The sequence below is a fragment of the Vulpes lagopus genome, chromosome 8 (genome assembly GCF_018345385.1).
Source record: "Vulpes lagopus strain Blue_001 chromosome 8, ASM1834538v1, whole genome shotgun sequence".
NCBI lineage: Eukaryota > Metazoa > Chordata > Mammalia > Carnivora > Canidae > Vulpes > Vulpes lagopus.
In genome coordinates, this window is record NC_054831.1 from 115,591,174 (window position 1) to 115,607,865 (window position 16,692).

General features: G+C 38.4%; 1 protein-coding gene across 1 annotated transcript in view; it reads left to right on the forward strand.

Moving 5' to 3' along the window:
- Window positions 1–16,692, forward strand: part of N4BP1 (NEDD4 binding protein 1) — a 49,419-nt gene that overhangs the window by 14,172 nt on the left and 18,555 nt on the right. The window contains exon 2 of the mRNA XM_041766056.1: window positions 14,075–15,756. Coding sequence (XP_041621990.1) covers window positions 14,075–15,756 — 1,682 coding nt within the window. The remainder of the gene's footprint in view (window positions 1–14,074; window positions 15,757–16,692) is intronic.

Sequence of the window (16,692 nt, forward strand, 5' to 3'; positions counted from 1 at the left end):
GCGCCTGCCTTCGGCCCAGGACGTGATCCTGGAGTTTCGGGATTGAGTCCCGCGTCGGGCTCCCTACATGGAGCCTGCTTCTCCCTCTGCCTGTGTCTCTGCCTCTCTTTCTCTGTGTCTCTCATGAGTAAATAAATAAAATCTTTAAAAAAAGTAGAATGTAGTAGTACAGTATACTTGTATACTTTATTGTTCACTTCTGAATTTGAATATGAAAATCAATTGCTGCTACTTAGTAATCCACAAGAGTAAATTATTAATAAAAAATGGGAGTCTGAATCTCAAGAAATAATTACTCCTGTCTTTTGGGAGTACACAGTTTTGTGCAAGTGAAGCTGTAACAAGCTCTTAGCACAACTCTCCCTCAAAACTAGGCATTTAGTCTTGCAGTAATAGTTTTAGTTATTTGGGAATAACGTCAGATGACTCTGCTTGTATTGGGCATTTCTCTGCTAGTCCTGATGCTTACACACCGAGAGCCACAGGAGCTCTCCTGAGACCCTCTATGATCTTCTCAAAGGATCTAAGTTTTACTTGAGCATTTTTTTCTTTGAAAGATAGTAATTTAAATAGTATCTGGATACATCCCTGAGAATATCACTTGCTGTGAAATGGTTGCATAAGCAGTGAAAAGTAAATTGTTTGTAAATAACACATCAGATTTACAGTTTTAGAGTGTGTATTTTCTGTAGGCTCAAATGTATAAAATTGATTAAGTTGATAAAAACATACAGAATTTTAAGGATTATCAGTAAACAAATTATATTTAAAAAAAAGTCTCTACCTTCTCAATTTTGCTGTGAACCCCCAAATGCTTGAAAAAATAAAGTCTATTTTAAAAAATCAAAATCAAGATTATCACAATCTTTGCAGTTACCTGTCTCAGCCTCTCGTTTAATCTTACTCTTTTTTTGTTGCATAGGATTAAGAACATCCTAAATCAAATACAAATAAAATTACAACTAATTAGTTATAGCTTTTCTTGCAGATTATACCACTCCAGAAAAGTAACAGAAGTAATGGAAAATGTTTGTTTCAAAGATGAATCACTCACATTATTTCAAAACTGCTAACATTTATCTTAAATGTTAGATAAAAATCAAGGAAAACAAAGTTAATGCCAAAGCTATCACTAATACAGCATCACAGCATGTTATGTATCCATTTTTTAAAATTTTTATTGGGATTAGGAAATAAGGAGTATCCCAAAATATATGCACATGATTAAAACAAAAAAGTAGTGCTGAGAATTTTTACAAGAAACAGTAATCGTCTCTTCTACTTCCTAAAGACAGTTACTTTTTACTGTTTTTAGCTGGTGTTTTGATGGTTAAATAATTGTAAATAACATACTGCTATTTCTTATAAATTTTAGGCATTATCCACTTTCCTTTTTTTTTTTTTTTTTTTAAGATTTTATTTATTTATTCATGAGAGACACAGAGAGAGAGAGGCAGAGACACAGGCTGAGGGAGAAGCAGGCTCCATGCAGGGAGCCTGACATGGGACTCCATACCAGGTCTCCAGGATCAGGCCTTTGGCTGAAGGCGGCGCTAAGCCACTGAGCCACCCAGGCTGCCCCCATTATCTACTTTCTTTAAGATAGATGAGGTGGGGGCACCTCAGCAGCTCTGTTGGTTAGGTGTCCAACTCTTGGTTTTGGCTGAAGTCATGATCTAGTGTTCGTGGATTGAGCCCCTCTCCGGGCTCTGCATTCAGGGTGGAGTCTGCTTCAGAATCTGTCTTCCTCACCTTCCTGCTCTCTCTCTCTCTCTCTCTCTCTCAAATGAATAAATAAAATCTTCAAAAAAACCAAAAAAGATGGGTGAGGCCAAACCTATCCCCATTTTCCCATTTACTGTGAGCTGAATATTTGTGTTCTGTCAGAATTCATATGGTGAAATCTCAATGCCCAAAATATGATGATATTAGGAGATGGGACCTTTGGGAGGTAATTAAGTCATGAGGGCTTGAATGACATTAATACTCTTAAAAAGAGGCCCAGGAGAACTCCTTTGCTTCTTCCACCAAGTGGAAAAATGAGAAGTCTGCACCCTGAAAGACAGCCCTCACTTGACCATTCTAGCTTCTAGCCACCAGAACTGTGAGAAATAAATTTCTGTTGTTTCTAAGCCACCCAGTCTGCTATTTTGTTTTAGCAGCCTGAATGGACTAAGACATCAATATAGTGATTTTGTTTTTAGCTAAAGCAAGAACCAAGGTTTATATAATGACTTACATAATTATTACTGTAAAGCCCAGTACTATATTTTCCTTCTGATACAACTTTTAATTTTTACTGTAATTTATCTGCCCTGTTTTCATCTACTTGTGAAATATGATTTTAAAATATCCTTAATCTTGTACAAATATTCCTTTATATCAACTATTTGTTGAGCTTTCTTTTCTGGGAGAGCATTCCTTGAGCCTCCTCCCCTCCTCCACTTAGCTAATTGCTTAGCTTGTTTGCCACATGGCTATAGTCTTTGGACTTTGCCAGGCTTGGATTGAATTTGCTAATTATTTCATCTCTTATTTTTGGTGGCCTTCATCTTCAAATAGTTTCTCAAGAAAATAGTCTGTGGGAGTAATTTTGTCTGCTTTTAGCATGTCTAGAAATTGGTGATATAGAATTATAGATTGAAAATCAGTTTCCCTTAGAATTTTAAATGTTGCTATCCTTTTTTCCCAGTCATCCAGATCTGCTGTTGAGAACTTCTGATATTCTGATGTCATCCTTTTACATATGCCCTGTTCCCATCCTGCCCCCAGGATTTTTTTCTTGTGGGTCTTTAAAAAAAAATAATCATGCTTAGATATTCTGTGGACGCTTTCAAGATAGTATCTGTGTGCTTTAGTTCCCAAACAGATTTGATGTAATTTTTTCACTAATCATACATGGAGTCTTGTGTATTTTAGTTCCAGGAAATTATTTGTGTTACTTTATTAATTGCCATTCTGGGTTGGTTTGTCTGTCTGTCTTTCTCTCTCTCTCTCTTTCTTTTTTAATGTCAGTTGTTTGGATATTGGATATCCTGGGTAGATCCTTAAAGTTTCTTTTCCCTCTTATTTTTCACTTTGTTTTTGTGGTACCTCTGGAGAAATTTCTTCCAATATGTATTTGAAATCTTTCTCTTGACGTTTGTTTTGGCCATCATATCCATAATTTACTAGTACTCCTATTTTGATTATTTGTCTCTTTTTTTAGCATCTTGATTCCTGTTATATGAATTCATTATCTTATATCTGTTAGAAACAGTAATTAAAATTTTGTTGAAGTTTTCTTTCCTACCCTGCATTCATTACCTAGTTTCCTCTGGTTTTCCTCTATTTTATGTTCTACTTTATTAGTTTCTTTCATATTTGAGATTGTATTCTGATGTTGGTCTTTTTTTATGTTTCATATAGCATCTGAAAAACTAGTTGGAGGCCTTGTGTCTGGGTAGGATCTGTTGATAGGTGGGCTTTACAACTTGAATCTTTTTTTTTTTTTTTAAGATTTTATTTATTTATTCATGATAGTCACAGAGAGAGAGAGAGAGAGAGAGGGGCAGAGACACAGGCAGAGGGAGAAGCAGGCTCCATGCAGGGAGCCCGACATGGGATTCGATCCCGGGTCTCCAGGATCGCGCCCTGGGCCAAAGGCAGGAGCCAAACCGCTGCGCCACCCAGGGATCGCTACAACTTGAATCTATTCGAGGGTTAGCCCTTACTTGAGAGGATACTTGTTTTAGAAGCCTTTTATCTGGAGAAGAAACCCCTTCTCTCCAGGTTGGCTAATAGTTGTGCTAGCATTCCACTGAGTAGGTGTGATCACCTTTTTTCTCATCCAGTGGCTGCACAGTAGTCTCAATGGTATTTGGTGAATTCAACCATGCACTTACATATGCTAAACAGGCAGCATTACTTAAATATTAATAGGCAGCAAGGAGGTTCTAATTCTGAGTAAGAGCAAACAGAATTCAGAACACCACCAAACCAGTGGTTAGTTTTCCATCTTTTTCCTCTCCTTTGTCCCCTAGTTTGGACTCCGCGGCCATTTTTTCATTTCAGTGCATACCAGCTTCCAAACAATCGTGGCAGGGGCATTGGGAGCTTGCAGGAACCAAAGTTCTGAGGGAGAAGAATTTTCTTCTATGAAAGGAAAGGTGGTTTGGGGTCCCAAGAGGTTGGGGCCCGCCTTATTGCTTTCTCTGTGTGTATCCTCTGGGAAGACCCAGGCATAGATGTAGTAGTACAAGGTAAAGTAGGGGAACCAGAAAGCACTAGAAATATGGCAGAGAGAGAGGAGCTCAGAAAAGTGATTCCATAAAACTTATTGATGATCTCCTGGATTTATCCCTAAACTACATGTGTGCATCTACTTTTCATCCATAACAAAGACTTTTGAAAACTGAACTAACAGAAAAACTACTATCTAGGTCCCAGACTGGCCTCTGGTAGCATGCATATGGGACAGATACAGATAATGTTGCAGAGACTTTAAAAACTGAATTGATACTAGAATCACAGCTTTCTGAAGACAGGCTGCAGCTTGCAGTGTGAATCCAACTAGGTCAATTACCTGCTAGAACAGAAATATCAATATTGTACATTCAAGAGTACTAGTAAATTAAATAAGATTAAGAGTCTCATAATATTCAAATTAGATACAGTGCAAAATTACTTGACATGTGAAGAACAAGGAAAATATCAATTCTCATGAGAAAGGACAGCAGATACCAGTACCAAGATAACATAGATATTAGAATAATCTAACAAAAACTTTTATTTTATTTAAGATTTATTTATTTGAGAGCATGCCCACAAGTGGCAGGGGGTAGGGATGTGCAGAGGGAGAGCGAGCAAGAATGAGAGAATCTCAAGCAGATTCCATGCTGAGCACAGAGCCCAACTCAGGGCTCAATCTCACAACCCTGAGATTATGACTCGAGCCAAAATAAAGAGTTGGACACTCAACTGACTGAGTGAACTCAGGTGCCATTCATTCATTCATTCATTCAGCTAGCTAGATAGCTCAGCCCCACACCCAGTTTGGAGCCCAATTTGGGCCTTGAACTCCAGACCCTGAGAGATCAAGAGACCTGAGCTGAGATCAGCACTCGGACACTTAACCAACTGAGCCACCCAGGTCCCTCATATGACAGATTTTAAAACATCTATTATAAAAATACTCCAACAGACCATTACAAATACCGTTAAAAGTAGTTTAAAAAGTAGAAACTTTCAGCAGAGAAAAATAACCAAATGGAAAAGTTAACACCAAAAAATACAATAACCTATATTAAAAACTCTCTGGATAGACTTGATTTTAAGATGGAGACGAAAGAAGAGTCAGTGAGTTTGAAAATAGAAAGTAGAAGTTATCTAATCTGAACAAGAGACAAGAGTGTGATGCTAAAAAAATTCAGAGAAATAATGGCTGAAGACTTCCAAAACCTGGTGATGAAGATATAACATATAAGAAGTTCAGACTTCAACATCCAGACATCATAACCACAATGCTAAAAACTGAAAACAAATTACAAATTATGAAAGCATCTATAGAAAAACACATATAGAGTAACAGCAATTAGAATACGTACAGGTTTCTCATCAGAAACTATAGAGACCAGGGATCCCTGGGTGGCTCAGCAGTTTAGCGCCTGCCTTCGGCCCAGGTCGTGATTTTGGAGTCCGAGGATCGAGTCCCATATCGGGCTTCCTGCATGGAGCATGCTTCTCCCTCTGCCTGTGTTTCTGCCTCTCTCTTCCTCTCTCTCTCTCGTGTCACTCATGAATAAATAAATAAAATCTTAAAAAAAAAAGAAAAGAAAAGAAACTATAGAGACCAGAGAAGTGGCATATTTTTCAAGTGGTTAAAAAAAAAAAAGTTAACCAAAAATTTCTTATCCAGTGACGTTATCCTTCAAGAATGAAAGTGAAATAAAGCTAGTTAAGAATTCTCATTTGAAGAAAAACTAAAGTGAAGTTGCCAGTAGCCTGTTCCCAAAGATTTGGTAGAAAAAAGTTCTTCAGACAGAAATGATAAATATCTGGATAAATGTAATAGATTACTTTCTTCTCTTGAGTTCTTTAAAATGAGTTAGTGGTTGAAAACAAAATTTATAACGTCTGTGGGACACCTGGGTTGCTCAATGGTTGAACGTCCACCTTTGTCTCAGGGCGTGATCCCAGGATCCGGGATTGAGTCCCATGTCAGGCTCCCTGCAAGGAGCTTGCTTCTCTCCCTCTGCCTGTGTTTCTGCCTCTCTCTGTATGTCTCTCATGAATAAATACATCTTTTAAAACAAATTTATAACATCTAATGGGATTTCAAATGTATATACATGTAATCTATGAGATAGCTATAACATACAAGAGAGGGCAGAGAGAATAGAGACCAAGGGTAAAGGATGATCGTGTGTTCTAAAATTTATACCTGTGGGATTTTAAGTTAGGAAAGTGACTGAATGATGGCCTGGAGAAGTCAGTGCCACTGAAGGAAGCTTTTGATTATTTATATCTTCTAGGAGAAGGGTGCATACTTCACCATGCTGGGCTACAGGTTAAGCATCAGATTTTGGTCAGAAGCAGAAGCAAGGGGAAGAGCAAGACAGGATAAACAGTTTAGGATTAGCTAATTTAAATAATTCTGCTGGGTTTTGGGGCATAGAGACTGCTCTTAGTTGTCTGATTCCTAGCCCAGGCTTGATAGGGGAAATATTGGCTTAGTGTGTGAGTTAGATAAGGAGATGGGTGTGGAAGCACACCACTTTCAGGCAATCTGCACATGAAAGGTGTGCGCCAAGCATGTCCACCCTGCTAGAAATTAGAGCAGGGGTCTCTCCTCAGGTCTAAAAGGCCCCCTAAGATGTCAAAAAATGAGTCACAAAAAATATAAACATGACTAGTGCTGATAGTAAGGTTTATACATTCTTCTTGAAATGATAGATTTTTTTACTTTGAAGTGAATCGGTTATGTTATAATTGATACCATGACCACCTTAAAAACTACACAGAGATATAGTAAAAAATGCAATAAATGAATCCTAATACTAAAAATGTTTATGTAATGCAAAAGAAGGCCAAGTAGGGAAGAAGGAATTAAAAACAGGGAACAAAGCACCTGGGTGGCTCAGTCAGTTAAGCATCTGCCTTGGGCTCAGGTCATGATCCCAGGGTCCTGGGATTGAGGGCCACATCTGGCTCACAGCTCAGCAGGGAGCCTGCTTCTTCCTCTCCCCACTGCTTGTGTGTGTGCTTGCTCGCTCTCTTCCCTGTCTCTCTCTCTCTCTCTCTCACCCTCTCTCACCCAAAATCTTTTAAAAAAAATAGGGAACAAGCAGAAAATAAATAAATGGTGGACTTAAATCCAAACAATAATTTCATTAAAAGTAAATAGTATAAACACACCAATTAAAAGAGATTGTCAGAGTGGATTTAAAAAACATAACCAAACTGTATGGGGTCTTCATGAAAGTTCTTTCCAGTATAGTGATACAGGTAAGTTAAAGTGAGGGTAGAACATACTGTGCAACCATTAAATTAGAACAGAGCTGCAGTGGCAATGTTACTGTCTAACCAAAGCCTTCAGAGCAAAGAGAAATATTTACATAATAATGATAAGAGGGTCCATTCTCCAAGAAGATGTAACAGTGCTTAATTGGGTATATTCCTAACAGCAGAGCTGCAGGATATATGAGACAAAACTTGGGAGAACTGATGGGGAAATGGACACAATTATGAAACTTTAGCATCCTCCCAAGAAATGAATCATCAGAGAATCAGCAAAGGTACAGAAGAACTCAACATCATTAGCCACCGGTCCAAATATATGTTTTTTGAACACCCAACAGCAACAGGAATACATGTTCTTTCCAAGTGCCCACAGAATATCTGTCCATATCCTGGGCCATAAAACAGATTTAAAAGGCTAGAAGTAATTTGATCACCAAGGAATCAAACTAGAAATTAGTAACAAAGATAACCAGAAAATCGCTAAATATTTGCAAACTAAACAACCTTCTTCGAAATATTGAATAATTTCTAGAGAAATTTTAATACATTGAAATAAATAAAAATGAAAATATAACATCAAGATGTGTGGGATGTAGCTTAAAGTAGTGCTGAATGGGAAATTTATATCATATTACTTAAGAAAATCTGAAATCAATAATTGAAGTCCCCATTTCTAGAAACTAGAAAAAGAAGAGCAAAATAAGTGCAAAGCAAGTAACAGGAGGGGAATAGCAGAAGTCAACAAATTTGAAAACAGAAACAATAGAGAAAAATCAATGAAATAACAAGCTTGTTACTTGAAAAAAAAATGAACAAACCCAGAAGAAAGCAGATATAAATTACTAATATCAAGAATGAAACAGAGTATCAACTGTAGACCATGCAGATATCCAAAAGAAAAGGAAACACTACAAACAACTCTGCATGCATGAAGTTGACAGCTTAGATGAAATCAGCCAATTCCTCAAAAAGTACAAACTACCATAACTTACCCAACATGAAATAGATAATTTGAATAGGCTTACAGCTATTAAGGAGATTGAATTAATAATTTGAAAATTCCTAGAAATCTCCAGGCTCAGATTATTTCACTGGAGAAGTCTACAAAATGTTTTAGAAAGAATTAACATCAATTCTACACAATCTTTTCTAAAAAACACAAGAGAACACTTCCTTCTTCACTCATCCATTATTATTCTGATGGTAAAACCCAACAAAGATGGTACAAAAATAGAAGACTACAGACTAAAGTCCCTCATGAATATAGTTGCAAAAGATGCAGAAATTCTTAACAAAATATTAGCAAGTAGAATTCATCAGTATATTTATATATCAGGACCAGGTGGCAATTATTCCAAGGATGCAAGACTAGTTCAGTATTCAAAAAGTCAGCAGTGCAGCCTACCATATTAACAGACCGAAGAAGTATAGTCATGGTATCAGTTGATAGACAGTAAAGCATTTAGCAAGTTTCAATACTCATTCATGTTCATGTTCCTAGACAAGTAAGAATACAAGGTGACTTCCTTAATATGATTTATTAAAAGTATATAAAAATCTAACATCATAGGGGTAGGATACCTGGGTATCTCAGTTGATGGAGCCTGCAGTTCAGGTTGTGACCTCAGGGTCCTGGGGTTGAGCCCCGCATCAGGCTCGTTGTTCAGTGGGCAGCCTGCTTCTCTCTCTCCTTTTACTACCCACCCCCAACTTCATGCTCTAGCAATGGCTCTCTCTCTCAAATGAATAAAATATTTTAAAAAAATCTAACATCAGTCAAAGGTAAAAGACTGTTTTCTGCCTATGATGATGAACAAGGCAAGCATGTCAGCTTTCACTACTACTCTTCACAGTGCTGGGAGTTTTATCTAGTTCAATAAGTTAAGAAAATAAAAGGCATAAAAGATACTTGCAGATCTTATCATTATATGCATAGCAAATCCCTAGGAGTCTAGGGACATCTGGGTGGCTCAGTGGCTTAAACATCTGACTTTGGCTCCACTCATGATCTCGGGGTCCCCAGATCATGCCCGGTTTCCGGCTCCCTACTCAGCCTCAGCAGGGAGTCTGCTGCTTCCTCTCCCTCTACCCCTCCCCCTGCTGGTGCTTGCATGCTCTCTGTCTCTCGAATAAATAAAATCTTAAGAAAAAGAAAATTCCAAGGAGTCTGTAAGAAAAAATCCTAGAACTAGAAATAGGTGTAGCAAGGTCACAGGATACATATCAAAATCTATTTCTATTTATTAGCAGTGCACAGATAGAAATCAAAATAGAATGCCATGTTCAGTCACTCAAAAAATGAAATACTCGGATGTGCAGGGTTTATATGCTCAAAACTATAAAACACTGATGAAAGAAAGCAAAGATCTAGAGAAACAGACTTTTTTCTTATAGGAGATTCAACAAATACCTGCTACCCTCAAGTCAGTGTGCTAGTTTATTTATTTTTTTTAAAGATTTTATTTATTTATTCATGATAGTCACACAGAGAGAGAGGCAGAGACACAGGCAGAGGGAGAAGCAGGCTCCATGCAGGGAGCCCGACATGGGATTCGATCCAGGGTCTCCAGGATCATGCCCTGGGCCAAAGGCAGGCGCTAAACCACTGCGCCACCCAGGGATCCCTGCTAGTTTAATTCAATTGCTAAATGGTTGCTAAAGAAGGTTATTCTAAAATATATATGGAAAAGCAAAGGAACTAGAATAGCTTAAGAACAATTGTAAAAAGAATAAAATAGCAATTACTGTTGGGGCGCCTGGGTGGCTCAGTGGTTGAGCATCTGCCTTTGGCTCAGGGCATGATCCTGGAGTCATGGGATCGAGTCCCACACCGGGCTCTCTGCATGAAGCCTGCTTTTCCTCCCCCTTCCTGTGTCTCTGCCTCTCTCTGTGTGTGTCTCATGAATAAATAAAAAGAATCTTTAAAAAGAATAGCAATTACTATCCAATTTCAAGACCTTACATATATAATTACAGTAACCAAGATTGTGTGACAGTGGTGAAGGGATAGATACCTAAGTCAATATAACAGAATAGAGAACCCAGAATAGCCCCACACAAGTATGACCAACTGATTTTTGACACCTGTAAAAGTAATTAGAGAAAAGATCATCTTTTCAAGAAATGATGCTAGAACAATTAAATACCCGTAAGCAAAAACATGAAACTCAGCCTAAATCTCATATCTTATACAAAAACCAATTCAAAACAGGTTGTAGATTTAAATTTAAAACTTTGGAAGATTAACATAGGAGAAATCTCTGGGACCTGGAGCTTGGTGAAGAAAAAAGCCAATAGGCTAGACTTCCTTAAAATTAAGAACTTCTCCTGTCAGAGAAGGTCGTTAACAAACTATTTGTAAGCCACATATCTGAGAAAGGACTCCTGTATCTAGAATGTATCAAGAACTCCCAAAGTCCAACAGTATAAAACCCAAATAATCCAGTTAGAAAATGGACCAAAAAATTGAGCAGTCAGTTCACCAGAGAGGGAATATAGATGGCAAATAGCACACGCAGAGATGTTCAACATCCCTTACCATTAAGGAAATAGAAACTAAGACCGTGGTGAGATGGACTACACTCTCAGTAGGACAACTAAAATAAAACATAGTGATAACAAGTACTGGTGAAGATGAGGAGAAACTGGATCTCTGGATCTCATACTTGCTGGTGGGAATGTAAAATGGTACAGCTATCCTGGAGCACAGTTTGGCAGCTCCTTGAAATCTAAACATGCACTTACTGTATGGCCACCAGTTGCGCTGCTGGGCATTTATCCCAGAGAAATGAAAAGTTAGGTCCACATGAAAATCTGTATATATAATTTCATTTTTAATAGCCCCAAGCAGGAAAACCAAAATGTCACTCAATAGATAGGTGATTAAAAACCTGAGGGGCACCTGGATGCCTCAGTCGATTAAGCATCTGCCTTTAGTTTGGGTCATGATCCTGGGGTCCTGGGATTGAGCCCTGTGTCAGGCTCACTTCTTAGCAGGGAACCTGCTTCTCCCTCTCCCTCTGCCTGCCACTCTGCCTGCTTATATTCTCTCTTTCCCAATAAATAAATTACTAAAACAAAAACCCTATAGTTCATCTGTATCATGGAATAGTACTCAGTGACAAAAAGAAATGAACTTGAAAAATGCAACAATTTGGATGGGTTTCAAGAGCATTATTTTGAGTGAAAAAGACCAATCTCAAAAGGCACAAACTGTATAATTCTGTTTATATAATGTTGAAGTCACAACATGAATAGAAACAAAAACAGGTTAGCAGTTGTCAGGAGCGAAGGGATGGTGTGGGTGGAAATAGGACTATAAAGGAATAGTATGAAGGTAATCTTTGTGGTGATGGAGTAATTCTGTATCTTGGTTGCAGTAGTATTTGCTTGAATCTATACATGTGATAAAATGGCACAGAACTGTATATGTGCACTGTATCGGTGTGAGTGCCCTGGTTTTGATACTGTGCTATAATTAGGTAAGATACAAGTAATGATTGGAGAGGACTGGGTGAAGAGTACACAGAACCTTTATGTCCTCTGTTTGTAGCTTCCTGGAAACCTATGATTATTTCATAATAAAATGTTTTTTTAAAAAAACAACTTCAAACCACAACCTATGTGCAGCATAATTTCAAGCAAGTGGTAGCAAAATGTCTTTTTGGAGGTGTTTAGGGATGCTAACGTCAATATTTAGTACTCTGCGCATCCAGGAAGAAAGGATATTCGGTTACTGTACTTTGTGTTTAACGCAATTACTGTGTCACAAAACTGGCAGACTGCTGTAAGAAGCAACCAGCACTTCTCTGTCTCCTGTTTCTGGAGTATCATCTATTCACAGGGTTATTGTCCTTCCCCATGTGTAAACAAGGGATGTGTACTCATTTGTGTATGAATTCTCCCTGAAGCTGCATGACCACTGTGAAAACAGGCACAGGGACAGGTCTGCAGAGCGTTGGTGCCACACAGGTTGAGCTCTTCAGTAGCACCATTTGGGGGGAGCACCATTCTGATCTTAGTGTAAAGGATGGGTCACATGTTGCCAGGCTCATTTCTTTTAAATGTCTTTCCAGAAAACTTCCACTGGTAATTTAAGAGTGTTGTTATTATTTAGGAAGCACTTAACTAGATGCAAGACACTGTCATCAGGACATTATTATCTCATCAAGCTTCCCCCAAAACACCTGAGATTGCACTGTCCTCCTCTAGTTCTTACAGTTGAGGACATGGGGTTAGAGGGGCTGTGGAACTGTAGCAAGATCCTCAGCCCCATGGCTGGGGTTTGAGCAGAGGAATGGACTACAGTGCCCATGTTACTAAGTGTATCCCGCCATTCCTGTGTGTGTATGCATGTTGGCTTCATTCACACTAGGCTTCCAGGAGCAGCAGCTGAATTGCTGGAGAACCCAGCTCCCTTTCTTAACTCACTGAGGCCTTGTTTAATACCAAACTTACTAGAAGCTTTAGTTTTCTATCAGAGAGGGGCAGTACCGTCCAGCACTCTCTGGTTCTTTATATTTAGGTCTACATTTAAACACTCTGGCCTTTTTATAAAAAAAAAAGAGAGACATAAAATTATATAGGGTATGCATTGTTCCAGCCAGCTGGGGGAAAGGTTTTGTTTTGTTTTGTTTTGTTTTGTTTTGTTTTGTTTTGTTTTGTTTTAAGGCCTTCAAAACCTCAGTTTGTTTTATCTGGAAACTAAGGGCTGTAGTAGCAAAGCAAAAGTCAAGGTTTATTCTGGAGTAAATTGTTGGACTTAATTATCTTATCTCTTAATTATGTCATAGTATCAGTAATGCCAGTAGCAAGCAAAAGTGTTCTTTATAAATGTAAATAAGTCCAGTCATTATCACTGTCATTATCCACTGTGCATCTGGGCAGACCCCAAAGATCACATCACAAGATATATTATTGAAAATGTTACAAACAGGGACGCCTGGGTGGCTCAGCAGTTGAGCCTTGGACTCAAATTGTTGGACTTAATTATCTTATCTCTCAATTATGTCATAGTATCAGTAAATGCCAGTAGCAAGCAAAAATGTTCTTTATAGATGTAAATAAGTCCAGTCATTGTCACTGTCATTATCCACTGTGCATCTGGGCAGACCCCAAAGATCACATCACAAGATATATTATTGAAAAATGTTACAAACAGGGATGCCTGGGTGGCTCAGCAGTTGAGCGTGTCTGCCTTTGGCTCAGGGCATGATCCCTGAGTGCTGGGATCAAGTCCCATGTTGGGCTCCTTGCATGGAGCCTGCTTCTCCTTCTGCCTATGTATCTACCTCTCTCTCTCTGCGTCTCTCATGAATAAATAAAATCTTAAAAAAAAAAATGTTACAAACACCTGCTTTTTAGATTTACAGGCAAAGTTTTAAAGTCCAATAGAAATGATTAAGCAACTTAGATCTGTTATCTTGAGTCTTTTATTTAGAACATGGCATTTTTTCCCCAAGTTATTAGCATGCTTTTGATTTTTGTACAGCCTGACATTTGCAATTACACGTGTGACATATGTGCTATAAAGAGCTTTTGTAAATTGATCTTATTTCTTATCTGCTCTTTACAGGAATATATTAAAGGAATCTGTGAACCTGAACTAGAAGAAAGAGAATGTTACCCCAAGGCCATGCACTGCATTTTTGTTGGGGCCCAGAGCCTGTTTCTAAAGAGCTTGATTCAGGACACCTGTGCCGATCTCTGCATTCTGGACATTGGTCTTCTTGGCATCAGAGGAAGTGCCGAAGCTGTGGTCATGGCCCGTAGTCACATTCAGCAGTTTGTGAAGCTCTTTGAGAATAATGAGAACCTACCTAACAGTCAGAAAGAATCCGAGGTGAAAAGGGAATTTAAACAATTTGTTGAAGCTCGTGCAGACAACTATACAATGGACTTGTTGATTTTGCCCACTTCCTTGAAAAAAGAGCTTTTGACACTCACACAAGGTGAGGAGAATTTATTTGAAACGGGAGATGATGATGTTATTGAAGTTAGAGATTCTAAACAAACAGAGTTTGCACAGAATGCTGCCACAGGACTGAATATTTTCAGAGATGAAATTGTTTTGCAGGAAGATGCAAGAAATAAAGCTGGCACTCCTGTTTCTGAGCTTACAAAACAAATGGACACGATCTTTTCTAGTTCACAAGATGTACTTTTTGTTCCAATAAATGGTCTAACCCCAGGTGAAGAGGCACTTTCCAAAGACAGAATTTGTCACAAAAGGAGATTTTCTGATTCTGAAGAAAGGCTTACCAAGAAACAGTTTTCTTTGGAAAATGTTCAAGAGGGGGAGGTTTTACACGATGGTAAGACGTTAAGTGGAGGTGTAATCATTGACCTATCTGATTCTTCTGCTGATCCTGAAAATTTAAGTCCAGATGTAAAGGACACTACTGAGGAAATGGAATACAACATCCTCGTAAACTTTTTTAAAACCATGGGCTATTCCCAAGAAATTGTTGAAAAGGTCATTAGGGAGTATGGGCCATCTACTGAACCATTATTGCTCTTGGAAGAAATTGAAAAAGAAAATAAAAGATTCCAAGAAGACAGAGAATTTTCATCTGGTACTATGTATCCAGAAACCAACAGAACCAAAAACAAAGGTGTTTGTAGCAGCATAAATGAGCTTAAAACGGATTCCACTCCAAAGAAAACACAAACTCAGACACAGCAAAATATGGTAGAAAAGTTTTCTCAGTTACCATTCAAAGAATCAAAACCATGTACCTCAAATTGCAAAATTAATACTTTCAGAACAGTGCCAATAGAACAGAAACAAGAAATCTGGAGTTCAAACCAGAATTATATGGACCTTGAAACTGATGGCCTTTCACCCTCTGTTATACCTTCAAGTCCCAAAGAAGTTGTCAGTTTTGTTTCAAGAGGAGCTTCAAGCCACCAGCCCAGAATTCCAGTGTTTCCTGAAAATGGTTTGCAGCAGCAAGCAGAGCCCTTGCTTCCAAGTAATATGAAGTCGGCCTGTGAAAACCGTTCCGGGTGTTGTAGCTCTCCTCAGTCTAAGCCAAATTGTCCACCCCTTTCTCCACCGATGCCACTGCCCCAGCTGTTACCTTCAGTTACTGACACGAGGTTGGCAGGACCGTCTGATCATATTGATTCCTCAGTCACAGGCGTTCAAAGGTTCCGAGATACTCTGAAAGTACCCTACAAGCTGGAATTAAAAAATGAGCCAGGGAGAACAGATTTGAAGCACATTGTTATAGATGGGAGCAATGTCGCAATTACGTAAGTCCACTGTCTGCAAGTATATTAGAGTTGTAAATAAGGCCCTAACCATTGTCTCAGAATTACATGCAGTTGTAGGAACTACCCTATGCATCTATGTAGTTGATCTCTGTCTTACCTGGAAGGAAAAAAAACCCATGAAACAGCTGTTTGGAAAGTTGTGTTATTCCATCTTCTCAAGTTGTAAACTTTGCTTCATCCTGCTGAACCTGTTACTTCTGAGGGCGAGAGATGACAGGAAATTTGTCTTTTCACTTTGCATTGCCTAGTGAGCGATAAACAGCACAGAGACTTTTAAATCATTAGCTTTTTTTTTTTTATCATTAGGTTCTTAATATCAGGAATACCATTAGATTCTGAATATGAGGATGGAGCTTAAAGCCAAAGAGATTTTTCTGTCTCTCTATGCTACACTATGCTAGAGCTGTAGCCAAGAGTGAAGTGATAATGGATGTGATGTACTTCTGTTGTACTTTGTGGATAGAGTAATAGCAATTTCCTTTCTAAAAAAATTCATCAGTTTAAGCTTTTTATGATCCTTTGCTGCTACTAAAAGCTATATTTGCTTTTATTTATTTATTTTTTTTTATATTTGCTTTTAGTAAAAAGAGTTAAATGATCATTTCTATTCAGCCTGTCTTAGAAAACTGAAGAGTGATTTTTATATGTCTGGTACAGGGTTGGGTTTCTTCTCTAAGAGGTGCTTTAATACAGTGACTAGGAGGAGAAGAAGGGGTCAAGTTAGAGTCTGTGCCCCACCGTGGACCAGCTGTTTGACCTTGTGTAGGTTTCGGCCTGCTGAGTTTCACTTGCTGTAATCTGTTGCCTTTTGCCCTGTCCTAAAGGGCATCGTTACCATGCCATATCAACAGCTAGTAGGTAAAGTCTCTTCTCCAGTTTTCCAAATCACTGTATTGCTTTTTAAGAAGTCTGCAA